This window comes from Vespula pensylvanica, chromosome 19 (genome assembly GCF_014466175.1).
Source record: "Vespula pensylvanica isolate Volc-1 chromosome 19, ASM1446617v1, whole genome shotgun sequence".
NCBI lineage: Eukaryota > Metazoa > Arthropoda > Insecta > Hymenoptera > Vespidae > Vespula > Vespula pensylvanica.
Window position 1 is genome coordinate 1,986,911 of NC_057703.1, and position 15,830 is coordinate 2,002,740.

The 15,830-nt window shown below is 31.6% G+C and overlaps 2 protein-coding genes across 2 annotated transcripts in view; one reads left to right on the plus strand and one right to left on the minus strand.

Moving 5' to 3' along the window:
• LOC122635712 (Bardet-Biedl syndrome 7 protein homolog) overlaps positions 1–3,218 on the minus strand; it is a 28,997-nt gene extending 25,779 nt beyond the window's left edge. The window contains exon 1 of the mRNA XM_043826237.1: positions 3,092–3,218. The gene's annotated coding sequence lies outside the window, so the exon portion shown is untranslated. The remainder of the gene's footprint in view (positions 1–3,091) is intronic.
• Positions 3,219–7,096: 3,878 nt separating this feature from the next.
• On the plus strand, positions 7,097–10,471 carry LOC122635781 (protein twist-like). The gene is made up of 2 exons (XM_043826421.1): positions 7,097–8,502; positions 9,939–10,471. Exons 1-2 carry the CDS (start codon positions 7,320–7,322, stop codon positions 10,073–10,075), a joined length of 1,320 nt encoding a protein of 439 aa, XP_043682356.1. The 5' UTR covers positions 7,097–7,319; the 3' UTR covers positions 10,076–10,471.
• Positions 10,472–15,830: the final 5,359 nt, after the last annotated feature.

Genomic DNA, 15,830 nt, shown 5'->3' on the forward strand with positions numbered 1-15,830 from the left:
TTTGCAAAGAACCTTTAGCAAATGTTCACCGAACACATGTTCGAACTTTTGCTTTGAAAATAAGGATAGATTTAGAAAAATTTGGCGAGCACGTGTTTTCTCTGGTGTCATCTGGTATTGTCTTACTACCGAACTTAAAAGTACTACTTTAATGAGATTCCAGTCACGTCTATGATAGTTTTTATCCTTACGTTCCTTCTGGGTTTTTCTTGTTTTACGATCTTTCTTAGTCGAATGTACTATGGCGAATACAATTTAAACATTTTTTTTTTACAATGATTGTGATAAAGAGAACATGCGTCTATATGCTTATAATAATTTGTTTTTATTTTTTTTTTTAAATTTGCTTGGAGATGTACAAATAAAAAAAAAATTTTTCGAAAAAAAATACATATAAACGAATTTTGTTTTATCGAAGTTACCCGGGAAAAACCTAAGGGCCAACTTTTCTATTTACCTGTAAATACAAGAGAAAGTATTCTTTTATAATTTAATAGCAATATTCTCTTTATCCCATAATTTTCGTCCTTCATTTTAAATTTCTTTTCTATTAAGAAATTTTATTATTATTCCTGTAATCCATCAAATATTATTTACCCATGGTATTTTCTACTCGTGTCCCTGGTACTCTTTCAAATTTCTAATAAATTTTTTGGAATGTTTATCCCATCGAATCGTCTAATCAGTACATATTTATATTTTAATATACAGATATTTGAAAAAAAGTTCATGATAGATAGATATATTTTTAATAACATGTACTTTTAATAAATCCGAAGTTTAAATATATCTCGTGATGTTTCAGTATATCTATTTATACGATGACAAAAAATGACAAAAAAAATGATTAATAAATTTGATAAAATCGACGATGAAAGCTTTCGTGACGAATGAAAGAGATGATGGTTTTATTTCGCGACGTGCGTTTATTATGAACAGTAAATATTGTACCTTCGGTTTTTCCAAAAATTACTTATTCTAATCCTTCATTAGTTCGTCCACACTTTAACACGATTATCTCTAAAATCTGGAAAGTTTTAAACGTGGAATATTCCACTTTATTCTAATCAGATATTTGATACGTGATGTCACGAAAATTTACACCATCGTATAAGAATGATTAAATCTTCAGATAAAATTTCAAAAACTTTTTCATTTTTTGATATTTGTATTAATTAAAGAGACATACAAATTTCTTATTAATTAACAATAATCTTACAAAACTGATATATTATCTTCCTTCCAACTCCATGTTTTAAATTTATAATTATTTCTTTTTAGAGTTAGATAATTAATAAACACGCTATAATATTCTTGAAATAAAAAAAAGAGTAATAGGTATATATCTATCCTTAAATTCGATATTAAAATTTACAAAATCTATTTGGAATTAATTGGAATACAGGTTGGAATAGGTATCATGTGATTAAAGTTAAGTGTACTTTGATGAATAGATATGTAATAGGTATGTGATAAAAGTTAAGTGTACTTAGACGAGTAGATATATCTATATCTATACTATGGATTTTATCATTCGAACAAATAGAAAATTGGCAAAGATATTATCTCCTTTGGTAAGTAAGTACTTGTATGATAATTTACTTCTCTTTCTTTTTTATCTCTTCCTCTCCCTCTCTCTCTCTCTCTCTTTCTTTCTTTCTTATATGTATTCTTTGAGTCAATTCTCACTTGATGTCATCTCCTCCCATTCGTAGCCGTCTTCCTTCGCGTTTAGTTCATGCCGTGTGTTCGGCACATGGCGAAGACAGTGAGCATCGGTGCAAACATTGTCGAGACTATCTGTCGGCGTGAATCGTAAAGGCACCGTTTGTAGAATGTACCATGGATAAGATCGAGCAAGTCGGAGACACTTTGCGAGTCTGACATGTGACACTAATGTCAGCCTAGAAGTCTTACGTATTCGAGATAAATGTCTAAAGTACATATGTGTGCGTATGAGTATATTCTTCAAAATGGCATTCCAATAGATTGACAGACAGACATTTTTCAAATTCTCGTACCTACTTAATTTTCGATGCTGCCAAGATATAATCAAAAAAAGAGGAATTCATAGAGTACTATCATCCGATAGTGAAGTTCGAAATCATTGCTTTTTGATTCTTTCAAATTTTTTGCTCTCGATCAAAAAAAAAAAAGAAATGCATTAGTTTAGTCGAAAATTATTGATAGTTTTCGGATGGATTGGAGTTGAAAAAAAAATTTTTTTTCACGAGCAGAGCTCTCAGAAGCTTCCGTTCATCGTTCTCTTCGCCATTACATTAGTACCCGCCTTTTATACGACTCTAATCGTAGCTTGAAATTTATGATACGCGGACAGCATCCTTTTATAGGCCAGAAAAGAAACCGACTGCCATCTTTTCTCTCTCTCTCTCTCTTTCTTTTTCACGACGTCGAAGGAAAAAAAAAGTTAACTAAATGAATTACGATATAACATTAACACGCTTGTCTACGATCTCTCGATATCGTAAAAAATGTCTTAGAAGGTATTAAATGACACTTTTTATTCTATGCTTCGTAGATATCGACAATATTTCTTTGATAAAGTATCTTATTTATGACAGAATTTCTACCGAATTTACTGAAATTATTTCAACGTCACGAAATTGTTTAAAATTGTTGAAATGTTTTACTAAATAATTTCAATTTTTCGTTGAAAAGATATTTGTGGCATCTGTCACTCTTTTCACAGTTTTCCTTGAAACGTGTTAAGGAATGACAGCTGGTACTTACTTACCTGATATTAATAATTTGCTGGTGATCGGATTCTCACGTAGTTTTATAAATTTTATTTACTTTCTTTACGTTCTTTTAAGATACCAAACAACCTCGTATTTAAAATTCAAATAACAAAACATGATTTTTAGTGCTCTATTGTGTTGAATTGCTTTATCATGTACCATATTTTATTTATCACGATTATCTTTCAAATATTAATCTTTTAAATATTACAAAAAAAAAATATTTCTACAATGTTTAAAATATAATTCACTAAATTGAGTTATTCATATAATATTATACATAATAATATTCAATCTGTCAATTATATCAAGCGACTATATCCAACACTTACATTTTTAAACTGCAGATACCTATGCACATACAGCAACCATCTTTCTTCCAGTCAATAAAGCACGAGTACGTCTTCTCAAAGAGAACCGAACGTTAGCTTATGAGCACACGACGACGATTAAATGCAGAGAACAGGACGCGCAATTAAATCTACGTTAATATCGTTAAACGGAGCGTGCCCAGAAACGAGCCTTGCAGGCACACAAATATACGTTTGAACTTGAAAAGACACAGACACATTGATACCTACATATATATATTTATATATATAGCTGACATATACCTATCACATATGAATTATGATCGTATGTTCATTGACGAGCAATCCGACTGATTGCCATATGAATTGATTAAGTTATATCTAAAAACAAATTGCAAATTTTTATAAGATAAAGTAATGGATAAGATATTCGTTAAAAAAATGGAAAAAAAAAGTATACGTTCCATCATCGTCATCATCACCATTAACATCATCATCATCATCATCATCATCATTATTCATCATTATCATCGTCATCGTCGCTGTCAAGAAAGCCAATCAAATCCGACGGTTTCGAGCATCGTCATCGTTCGACCACGACGAAAACTCGCTTCTTGGAATCGGAAAAGGCCAGTAGAAATGTACTTACCTACTCCCTTAACTTCGTTTCCACGTTGCTCCCTCATCGAATTTGGCTTGAATCCAAGAGAAAATCAGATCGCCAATAAAGAGACCGATAAATAAAGCGGCCAAACACCAAAATAATACTAGAACGGTGATATCAAAGTGATGTCAGTTTTCTTGCTCATATCCATTTATCATATCTTCTTTTTTTATTACGAAATATATATATATATATATATATATATATATATATATTCAAAAATTTATCCACCTTCCTCTCTACCTTTATTTTCCTTCTCTCATCATTAACACCCTTCGTTCTTCTTATTAACAATTTTTTTTTCTTTATTTTTTGTTCATATTATAAATTTAAATGGACGTAAATAAGACATATATATATATATATATGTAATTATTTTTCAATATAAAAAAAATGATCTATAAATAATTCGTTGAATAAAATGAATGGAAATTATAATTGGTGAGGAGAGAAAGAGGAAGAAAGAGAGGGAGAGAGAGAGAGAGAGAGAAAGATGGAAAAATGTGAAACGCGCTGAAACATGGTGAAACGCCAAAATTTATAGGGGCGGAGTTTCTCTTAAACGAGCTTTTCGCCCGTCACAACAAACACGTCTCCAAGATCCAGCTTGTTCATCGATCATTTATATCTTGCCGGCGAGGTGGTAGTAACGGTGGCGACGCCAAGGGAAACCCATTGAAATTGAGAAGCTATATATAAATGACGATACCTACGCGGTCTAGCAGATAATATTTTGGGAACTCCCGATCTCTTCGGGAACTTTCAAACGTTCCCGACTAATCTAGAATTTGAAATAAAGGGAGAGAAGGAGAGAAAGAGAGAGAGAGAGAGAGAGAGAGAGAGAGAGATCTTCGTTCTTTATACTTACGACATAGGACGTATGTTAAAGAGTAGATATATATATATATATTTCTTATATACATGTATGTATTTATGTGTATAGATATATAGATATATAGATACTTACTAAGAATGTATAATATTTCTGTTCTTTCTCTCCTTCTCTCTCTCTCTCTCTCTCTCTCTCTCTCTCTCTCTCTCTCTCTCTCTCTCTTGTTCGTTCTCGACTCAAGAATTTACACTTTTTACGCTTACACCGCAAAGGGGTTCTACTATTTTCGGCGTTCCGTTCACGTGCCATAATTCTTATTCCCGATTTTTCAGCTCTCTAAGAAAGTTTTTCTTTTCATAATTTATATTTACAGTAAACTATGTATATCCTATGTTGAAATATTATTGATATTTTCATTCATTCGTTGTAATAAATTATTGGACAATTGATAGTGATGTACCTACTTAGATCGATTTTATTTGATTTTTATAATTTAGATATTTATCGTATCGTGATTATATTATATATTATACGATATATATTGCACTATATTACGTAACAATATGTTTTGAATCGATTTCTAAGATACTTAATAAATTATTAGATGAATTTTCAATATTATAACAAACGTGAACTTGCAGTATAGTTTTACTGGTATTGATTATATTGGTAATATTTATTAGTATTGATGGATATCCAAAAGTTTCAAAGATTACGTAATATTACATAATAAAGATTACATAACAGATAATAGACGATTATTCCAAATTAATATCACTATTAAAAAGTCTATAAAACTAATTAAAACTCAATAATATCAACGCTTCGATCACAACTCATCCTAGCCGAAGATAATTTCTCAACATCCTTGGATCTAGATCTTTTTAATAATAATAATAAAAAACAAAAAACAAAAAACAAAAAAAAAAGGAGTAGATAAAGAGTTTGTAAAGAGTAGAACTCGAAAAGATTCGCAAATTCGAGTATTTCTTCTCGATCTCTCCTATATTCTCTTTCTCTTTCTTACTTTCGTCAGGCGATATAAATATTCGTGGATGGGTCTCCCCTTTATACCTCTCGTATCTTTCTCACTCTCACGAATTTACGTTTCCTTCTTCTCTCTCTCTCTCTCTCTCTCTCTCTCTCTCTCTCTCTCTCTCTTTCTTTCTCTCACACGTTATAATTCTCACTCTATTTCTCTCTTGTACGAACGATCATGGAGACAGCGAACGAGTAAGTTCTCTCTCTCTCTCTCTCTCTCTCTCTCTCTCTCTCACTCACTCTCTCTTTTTTCCTTTTCTTTTTCGTTTCTCCTGTCTCTACGAAGAACTTCGGTACGATGACGATCATAAAGAGACAGGGAAGAACTTAGCTTCTTCTTCTTCTACTCCTCCTCCTTCTTCTTCTTCTCTTTCTTCTTCTCCTTCTTCTCCTTTTACTCATTCTCCTTTTTTTTTTCTATAGCCGAACCCAAGGAAGGTTTCGTGGGATTTTTCTTTTTTCAATTTTTTCCTTCTCTTGCACTCCTCTCTCTCTCTCTCTCTCTCTCTCTCTCTCTCTCTCTCTCACTCTCACTCTCTCTCTCTCTCTCTCACTCTCTCTTTCCCTTTCTCACTAGATTTTTCTAGACGGGGACAAACACTGGCAGACACGATGAATAAAAGAAAACATCGAATGGTGGGGAAATTTAACGGTGTTAAGGAGGTCTCGAAGAGGACAGAAAGAGATAGATTGAGAGAGTGAGAGAGAGGAAAGGAGGGAAAGAAAGAGGGTGCTAGAGAGAGAGAGAGAGAGAGAGAAGGAAAGAGAGAGGGCAGAATGAGAAAAAGAGAGAGACAGAAAGAGAAAGAAGGAGAGAGAGAAGACAGAATGAGAAAAAGAGATGAGATGAGAAAGAGGGATGTATAGAAAGATAGCAGAAACACTGAAGAGATGAGGTAAGGGGAAGGAAATGAGAGCTCTTGCTTGGAGGCGGAGTTCTCCATACGTCACGAAGAAATCCCCTCGAAGTCTCCACCATCAGAGATGTTTTAACCTTTGCTTAGAAACAGTCTTACGTTCTCGGCCGATCGACAACCGGTTTCCGTGTCTCGTATCCATCGATTTTTAATTTATCGATCAGTTTCTTTACGTAACACGTCGTTCTATTTCTCTCTTTCTCTTTCTCTCTCGTTCTATTTCTTATTCTTTTTCTTTCTTATCTACATTCGACGGGCGTTCGTTTGTGTATATTTGTGCACTTATAATTTGCGCGTGTGCGTACGTTCGTGTGTGTGTTTTTGTGCACACCCGCTCGCGATTTTTTTCTCTCCTTTTTATTTTACGCACTTATTTACATATATTTGTATATTCCAAGGAACTATGAACGAAGTACGGAAATATATGGAATATAGATAAAATAATGAAATCATTGTAATAAGGTATTATACATGGTGTGTTAATTCAAAGCAACCGATCGTAATTGGCATTCTTCGGGTGGATCGTTTATAAAAAAAAAAAAAAAAAAAAAAAAAAAAAAATAGGAGAAAGAAAAAAAACGATTCGTCAATAGTGAAAAGTGTCTGATCTATAAGTATCTACGTCGATTCGATGTTATTTGGAAATCGAACGAAATCCGAGATAGATAATTAACTATCTTTCGAGTGATATCTCGACGAAGAAGAGGATATACACGTTTAATAAGAAAATCAACGATAGAACACGGAGATACAGCAGCACGGGCATGAAAATAGTTCTAGATAAAATAGGAAACGATGCAAGTTGGACAATTATTAATTACGCAGGCTACGTGCATTCCAAATTATTATCTATTGGATGATAACGATAGTTCCGGTATTCCTCATAGCGACGGAAGTTCTGCAAGCAATTCGCCGCATCATTACGAACGTTTTTCAACGCCAACACACTTGATGGATCTCAGTAATCCGCCGGAGCACCGTGACGTGCAACCTTATCATCATCATCATCATCATCATCATCATCATCCTCCTCCTCCTCATCTTCATCATCTTCATCTTCACCATAATAATAATAATAATAATAATAATAATAATAATAATAATAATAATAACAACAACAACAATAATAATAACAACAACAACAACAATCAGACTGCTTATCAAACTCAGTCACCACCTTTTATGATATACGAAAATCCAGATGAAGGTAAGAGGTATCATCCTCAAGATCATCAAGACGGAAAAATCATAAGAGATTTACAAATGATTTATGACAGAAGATTGCACGGTAACTCGCCGGTATTTTTATCGGATCACGGTAAAGAAAACGAACAAAATCTTTATCTACCGGCGTCGCCGAATCAAATGTATTCTTCTGGTGGTGAAGAACTTACAACAATCTCTGTTTCCAAACCATCGCAACTTCAAAATGCTGAACCATATCGATTGATGGATGTAATTGAATATAAATCTGATACATTGCATGAATATAAAAAGGAGGATATCGATCAACAGCAACAGCAGCAACAACAACAACAGCAGCAACGTCATCATCAACAGCAACAAACATCACAGCAATTGGAGGAACAACAAAATTATAATAAACAGATCGATCAAAATCCAGCATCGTCGACCAAAAATTGTATTGTAGAAAACAATCGAGTAAAAAAAAAAAGAAAGCCGAACCTCGAAGATTCCGAAAATGAAAACGCCACTTCTTCCTCGACGAAAATGAAAGTTCGTAGGAAGAGTGGTGCCACTTACGAAGAAATCCAAAATCAAAGAGTAATGGCGAATGTTAGGGAACGGCAAAGAACTCAGAGTTTAAACGAAGCATTTTCCGCCCTTAGAAAGATCATTCCGACATTGCCGAGCGATAAACTCAGTAAAATTCAAACGTTGAAACTTGCTACGAGGTATATTGATTTTTTATATCAAGTGCTACACTGTAATATGGAAAACAACGAGGAAGAAAATGGTAAGAATATTTATCGTAACTATTTATTTATCTTATTTTTTATTTTAATATCAATGATAGTTCCTTCTCTCTTTCTCTCTTTCTTTCTCTCTCTCTCTCTCTCTCTCTCTCTTTTTCTATCTTTCTCTCTGTTTGTATGTGTCTCTGTCTCTGTCTCTGTCTCTGTCTCTCTAAGCTCACTTTTAAAAACGTTTCTCCAAATGTAAATCGTATTTCCAACTTTCTTTTCTATGAGAAAACATTAACCAGACTGAGGAAGAAAAAAAAAGAAAGGAAGGAAAAAAACTTACGTGTTGTTTGTAGATGAAAAGAGAAACTCTACAATCCTAGTAGGCTACCCTTCGCCACCTTAGTACCTTACATACATACAGAAGCATCGAGCTTATGTTTATGGGAACCGCTTTAGTGCTTATTTACGGTGTAGTCTAATTAAACAGTCACTCGTGGTGGAGTCTTGTAATTTACGGATCTCTGTAAAGGCTTGATGAGCGTGCTATCCTAGTGCCACTTATTTGTTTGCATCGTTTTAACTTCTTTCAAAGATTAATTCCAAACAAACTTTTGAATATAAAAATAATAAAATATAAAAGTCAAATGTAAGGGATAATAAAACGAAATAAAATAATATCAAATTTTAATTCTAAACTTCAGATATATTTGAGTTTAGAATATATTTTATTTTATTTTATTTTATTATTTGTTGTTTTCTTTTTTTTTTTTTTTAATTCCTTCCTCTAGGATTGATATTTTCAAATTAACTTTCGAATAGGCAAATTTTTCAATTAATTTTATGACATTTAATTCCTTTTTTTCTTTTCTCTTTTTCGGTCTTCTCTTTTTTATTCGTTTTTCTAGGATTAAATGTCTCGTTCTTCGAAAATTTTTGGAACGAAATTTTACATTGATTTAATTTAATTTAATTTTTATTTATTCACCTAGGATTGTAATATTTGTCCTATTCTGTTCTTAATTTTGAAATAAATGTTATGTTATTTAATCTGCTGTTATTTTTATTCCACCCTCAGAGATTGCCTTTGAACATTCCTTCGTGAAATATATTCGTTATCTATTTTTATTCTCTCAAGGATTACTATTTCCAAAACGAACTTATTTTATTTAAATATATGAACGAATTTGAATGTTCAAGGATTGCAGCGATATTTTTGTTTTTCAAAAATCCGAAAACACGACACGAAAGTATCAACACCATTCATTCATTTCGTTTTTTTTCCTCCTCGTAATACCATAAATCGTACTAATCTTACTAAACTATTTTTCTTTTTTTCTTTTTCTTCATTTAATTTCTTCGTCATATTTTCGTCTCGTTTTTCGTTAATATCTTTGATACATGTCAAACAATGTTGCGATCGAGTACGTTAATGAACAAGTTATCCCAGTAAATGCAATTTCCATTAATTATACTTGTAATGTTTCAGAAGAGAGAAATCCAAGAAGCGCAGTATTAGCTGCAAGAGAAATAACGGCATCGTCTTGTAGTTACATGGCACATGAAAAACTATCTTATGCGTTTAGCGTTTGGCGTATGGAGGGTGATTGGAACTCTAACTTATAAATAAATATCTGTCATAGATAATCGATAATTCAAAGTATGTATGTGTATGTATATGTATATGTATACGTATATGTATATGTATATATATATATATATATGTATATATCCGAATGACTATAATAGAAGGATTAAATGTATATGTGAAATGCATACGAAGGATGCAGTAAAAGGCATGAAGATAATGATGAATCTGTTACAATGCTCGGTGTGTATCTATTATCTAAATATCATACATACAGAGTGTTTTACATTCTTCTTTTTTCTCCTGACTTTCATATAACGTGAATATTCCGTTAAATAAAAATGCCATGTTATATAAATTAGATTACAAATTTTCTTTTATATAGTTTCATTTTTTGTTACTTTTCCTTTTTAATTATACAAAACGCGATTGATGTTACGAACCGAAATATATTTTTATTTAATTCGAGTAACATAAAAAAGAAAGAAAAAAAAAAGTTAATTCGTATACGTATTAAAAAATTTCGTTAAAATTTTTGTTATAACATTGGTATGACGTTTTTCTTCTTATTTCCAAAAAATACCGGCGCAGTTTGATAAGAAAAAAGAAAATCTGAAACACCCAAGCATATAATAATGCATCTATATACGAAAATATTTGTCATTGCTTAAATTACTACATGAAAATTATTGCATGAGGTTTGTTATTGCATGAAATATTTGACGAAATAGATATTATTTTAAGATCACATACGATGCAAGTATTTTCGCTAGACAGAAAAAATAAGACTATTAAAATAGAGATATCTACAAAATAGATACTTACCTGCAGTGAGCAAATTCGATGAATTCGGATCAAATTAAATTGACTTCGATGTTGGATTCGAAGAAACAAAAAGAAAAAAAAGAATACAAAGGAACGAAAAAGAAAACTATAGAATAACAGGAGAGTATACAAAAAAAAAAAATAACAATGTTTAAAATCAATCGAAATTTTTTTAATGGATAATATATATATATATATATATATATATATATATATATATAAATGTTAATTCGTTAAGTTGGTAGATATCCAATAACAAGATTAGAGATCGATCGAAAAGATTGATCTTTTTTTAACAAATTCAATTATGAATAATTTCGATATGAAGGAAAACGAGACAAAAAAAAAGAAATAAGAAAAAAAGAAAAATCCCCTCAAAAAAGAAAAAAGAAAATCAAAAAAAAAAAAAAAAAAGAAAAACAGGAACGCGCAAATTTGCAAAATTTCCTCGAATAGTAATTATAGATATATTTATGTAGAGCTTTAGACGTGTCACGATTCCTTGAATTTTAATGACGGCATATTAATCATTTTCTTCTTGTTGACTTTAAAACAGCCGGTAGTGCAACCCGATTACATTCCTCGCTCGCACATCCGCAATAATGAAGGCTAATAATTTATATTTTCTCGTTGGTCTATTAACGTTACGACAAACTATGGCTGCATAAGCCAACATCTCATAATTTAGGCGTTCCCAATTTCTTAACTCGTTAACTTCGTTTCATCGCACGTGAAATATTTATTCTCAATTATATTCTAAATTCTAAATTCGGCTTTAACGGGTTGCTTTATCTAAATACATGTAAGTACTTATTTATGCGCGTGTTAGATCGTTCGATAAATATATCGTACACGTTGAGAAAAGATCGGTCAAAGGAAACTACATTAAATACTTTTTACCTACGTTTCTTTTTTTCTTTCTTTTTTTTTTTTTTTTACTTTTTCGTTCTTCCTAAAATCCCGAGATCGCGCAAATAGGCAAACAGCTAGCTAGGTAGATAATTTAAGTTTCCTTTGAACGATTTCGAAATAATTTGGTATCTTTGAAATCTCTCGAAGACGTCGCGATCGTAATCTCTATGACTAGGAAACTTTACGATTGCTTTATTATGCTTTTTACGACTATCAAGTATGATTACATGGACGAACGTCATTGAGGTAACAACAAGATACTGTGAAAATTAATACTAAAGGAAGTTATATAGTGAGTAGAAAACATGTAAGAGAGAGAGAGAGAGAGAGACATGGAAAAAAAATTAACGAGCATTTTGGCGCCTATCGGTCGGGTACAATGTTATTTCATCTCCTCTCTCTCTCTCTCTCTCTCTCTCTCTCTCTCTCTCTCTCTCTCTTTCTCTCTCATACACGCACATTCTCTTAGAAGCTTCTATAAAGATGACAGAGTTATATCAACTGTCCATGATGAAGATTTTCTCTCTTACTTTTTCGTCGGTTATCCAAGTATATACATACATATACATACTTAGATACATTCCATCTTGAATAATTATCTACTTACTTATCTATCTACTTTTGATAGAATAAATTTTCTTTGTTATCGAAATTGAAGATCATCTGAAAGATGAGTAAAACGTTTAAAACGAATGGTATAGATAAAGGAATAGGTATATTATATACATATGTACATCTTACCTATCCATATCGTCACACCTTAATTTAAGTTTTCGATCATCGATCCAACAAACAAGGAACGTTGTTGCTCGACGCTCTTTCGAAATTCTCCGAGCCGTCTATATGCGAATATACATCTTTCGTTAGGGAGTCGGTTATTTTAAACCGGCAAAAGTAAACCTTGGACCGCGTTTGAGTCCGCTTAACGAAGATACGCTACGTTCAAACACTGGCACCATCTTTATTGCGGCAATGAATCTTGGTGGCGGGGAAAAAAAAAAAAGAAAAGAAAAGAAAAGAATTTTTTTTTTATAATAACGATAATTACAATGCAAACTATAAGAAGTAATGAGTCGTATAGGAGGGACGAAGATTTTCTTATAATAGAAATAAATGAAAAAATAATTGAAAAGAATATAATTTCTTGAGAAAAAAAAAGAAAGAAGAGAGAGAAAGAGAGAGAGAGAGAAAAAGAGAGAGAGAGAGAGAGAGAAATTAAACAAAGAAAATTCAATTACGTATTAGGACGGACCGATTTTTTCGTAAACGATTTTTCAAAGTTTTCCATTTGGTTTGAAGATCTATAGATCCTAAGATTGCATCCGGCCGAAAGTACAAGACAGAGCCGCGAAACTGCTTTGATGGCTCTAGTTATCAACGGTCCATAAATCAAGAGAAACTGTGTGTGTGTGTGTGTGTGTGTCTTTCTCTGGTGTGTGTCTCTCTGTATGTTTGTGTGTGTGTGCACTCACGTACGCGTGCTTAAGTACTTACGTACGTACTCGATGACTACTTTGGTCTCATAGAATCTTCGACGACATCTTTGTTCGATAGAACTTCACGAGATTTTAGAAATCACCTAATGTACCTGATATACTCTATATATCCAGTTAAATTATAACTAACGACAATTCATTATTAATTTCGGTCGATGACAATTCTCACTCTAATTCGTATGGTTACTCAATTAAATCGGCAAACGTTTGTCAATGTTCCATAGAAATCATTTTCTTCTCTCGTGTTAATAGAACATCGTTGAACGACGAGTAGGACTCGCGTATCTTCACTTTTTCCCTTTTTCCGCGACACCCGAGTCACTCCTCGACCATAAATCTCTTTGAATTCAATTAGTCGAGACATCCAACGTTTGGTGTCTCAACATTTTGCTGTTTCGTAGAACACATACGTCCAATAACATACATACATACGCACATACATACATACATATATATATATATATATATATTCCAGGTTTGGCGTTTCGCTGTTAAATAATAAAACAAAAGTCCTTCTTTTAGATTTATACTCCTAAGAGAGAGAGAAGGAGAAAGAGACAGAAACAGAGAGTGAAAGAGATAGATAAATAGATTCTTTCTTCGTGATTTAAATCATTCTCTTAGTCTTATGCTCTGTGTTTTATTTCTCTACTATTTTCAATGGGACAGTTTCATGGATAGTTTACAATTCGTTTGTAATTCGTAAAAAAAGAAAAAGAAGAAGAAGAAAAATGATATCTTATAACTCGTATGTCACTTTGATTGTCTTTATGGTAGCGTTAAAAAAAAAAAGGAAAAAGAAATGAAACAAAATTCGTTCATTTAGATTTATCGTCATATATATATATATATATATATATATATATATATATATATATATACACATGTGTGTGAAAGAGAAAGAGAGAAAAAGATGGATTTAACGATTCTTTGTGATTTAAATCCGTGATGTCTTTATTTTCATCCTCGGTCTTTCATTCTTTATTATTTCCAATCGTCTAATTCGGTTTTCAGTAATTAAAAAATAAAACAAGAAAAAAGAAAATCTCTTAACTTACGCGCCATACGTCGATTATCTTTATTGCGACTTAGTGTTTTTGAAGAAAAAAAAAAAGAAAAAAAGAAAGAAGAAGAAGAAGAAAAAGGAAAAAGAGAACGAAGTAAAACGAAAGTCGTTGTTTCGGATTTATTCTCGTAAAAAAAAAAAAAAAGAAAGAAAGAAAGAAACGAAAAATAAAAAATAAAAAAAAAATAAAAAATAAAAAAGAATTAAAAAAAAGAAAAGAAGAAAAGAGAGAGATGGTTAATACGAATCTTTGTGGTCTAGGCACAGATTCTCTTTCATTCTATCATTTTCGATTATCATTTCGTGATTCGTAAAACAAAAAGGAAAATAAAAAAAAAAGAAAAGGGAAGCAAGAAGAAATGCTCTAACTGTCCTCGTATGTCACTTTGATTGTACCCCATAGTACGCGTAAACCGTAGCCATAATTTTTTTTTCGACACCCCATGAGTCTTTTTACCCTTGAAAAGGAAGAGAAAGATAGAGAGAGGGGGGGAGGGGAAAAGATGGTCGGTTTAGAAGGGAAAAAGAAAGAACATCGAATGAACGAGTGTGACAGCTGCTTTGCCTCGCGGGAGCCTAGACAACGAAAAACTATAACGTTAACAGACGCTCCAAGGACGTTTGACATTTTCTTAGAATCGATCCTTCCTACGTATTTCCATGAAAATTTTATCATAGCTTAATACATTCATACATACATGGATACATTAATTGCAATATATTAAATACATAAATGAAATAAATACATTAGATATTAGATGAGTATAGATATTAGATAAATATATAGATATTAGGATTCTAATAGGATTCATTGTCTGCTAATTCGTTAATCTTTGATATCTAAAACGTTTAAGCAGAACTCACGAGAGAATTATGATTAATTTAATCATTGTGTATGTAGATCGAAACAAGGCAAAAATAAGTACTTACTATGTAAGTTTTTATGTATTTCATGAAAAGCTTCTTTTTTTTCATTTATCAATACGTATGATACGTTATCATATGTATAAATAATTATGCGAATATATGTTCGGTTGAATAGATCTAACATCGCTTTGTTCTAACATTGTTTCTGATAGAAATTGTATAACTATATGTATCTGTATCTTCTTTCTTGTCTTTCAATTTGAATTTAATCCGATATTGATATACCAACGGGTAATTTGGAAATTCGCTTATTTTATTCTTTTTTTGTATTTCGTTTTAAGAATAAAATTTATATATTAAACAGAAAAAACAACGTAGAAAAAAGTCGCTAACTTTTCCAACGACTATATATACATATATATATAATAATACTATATGTATATATAATAATTATGGTATGTAATAATAGTATATATATGTATATCTAATTAAAGTATATATATATATATATACTAATTATTAGTATAATATATACGTATATATATATATATATGTATCTATATTTTTAAGATATTATTCAAGTTTGATATTATATTTTATATACTATCAACGTTTCTTTCGGATTCT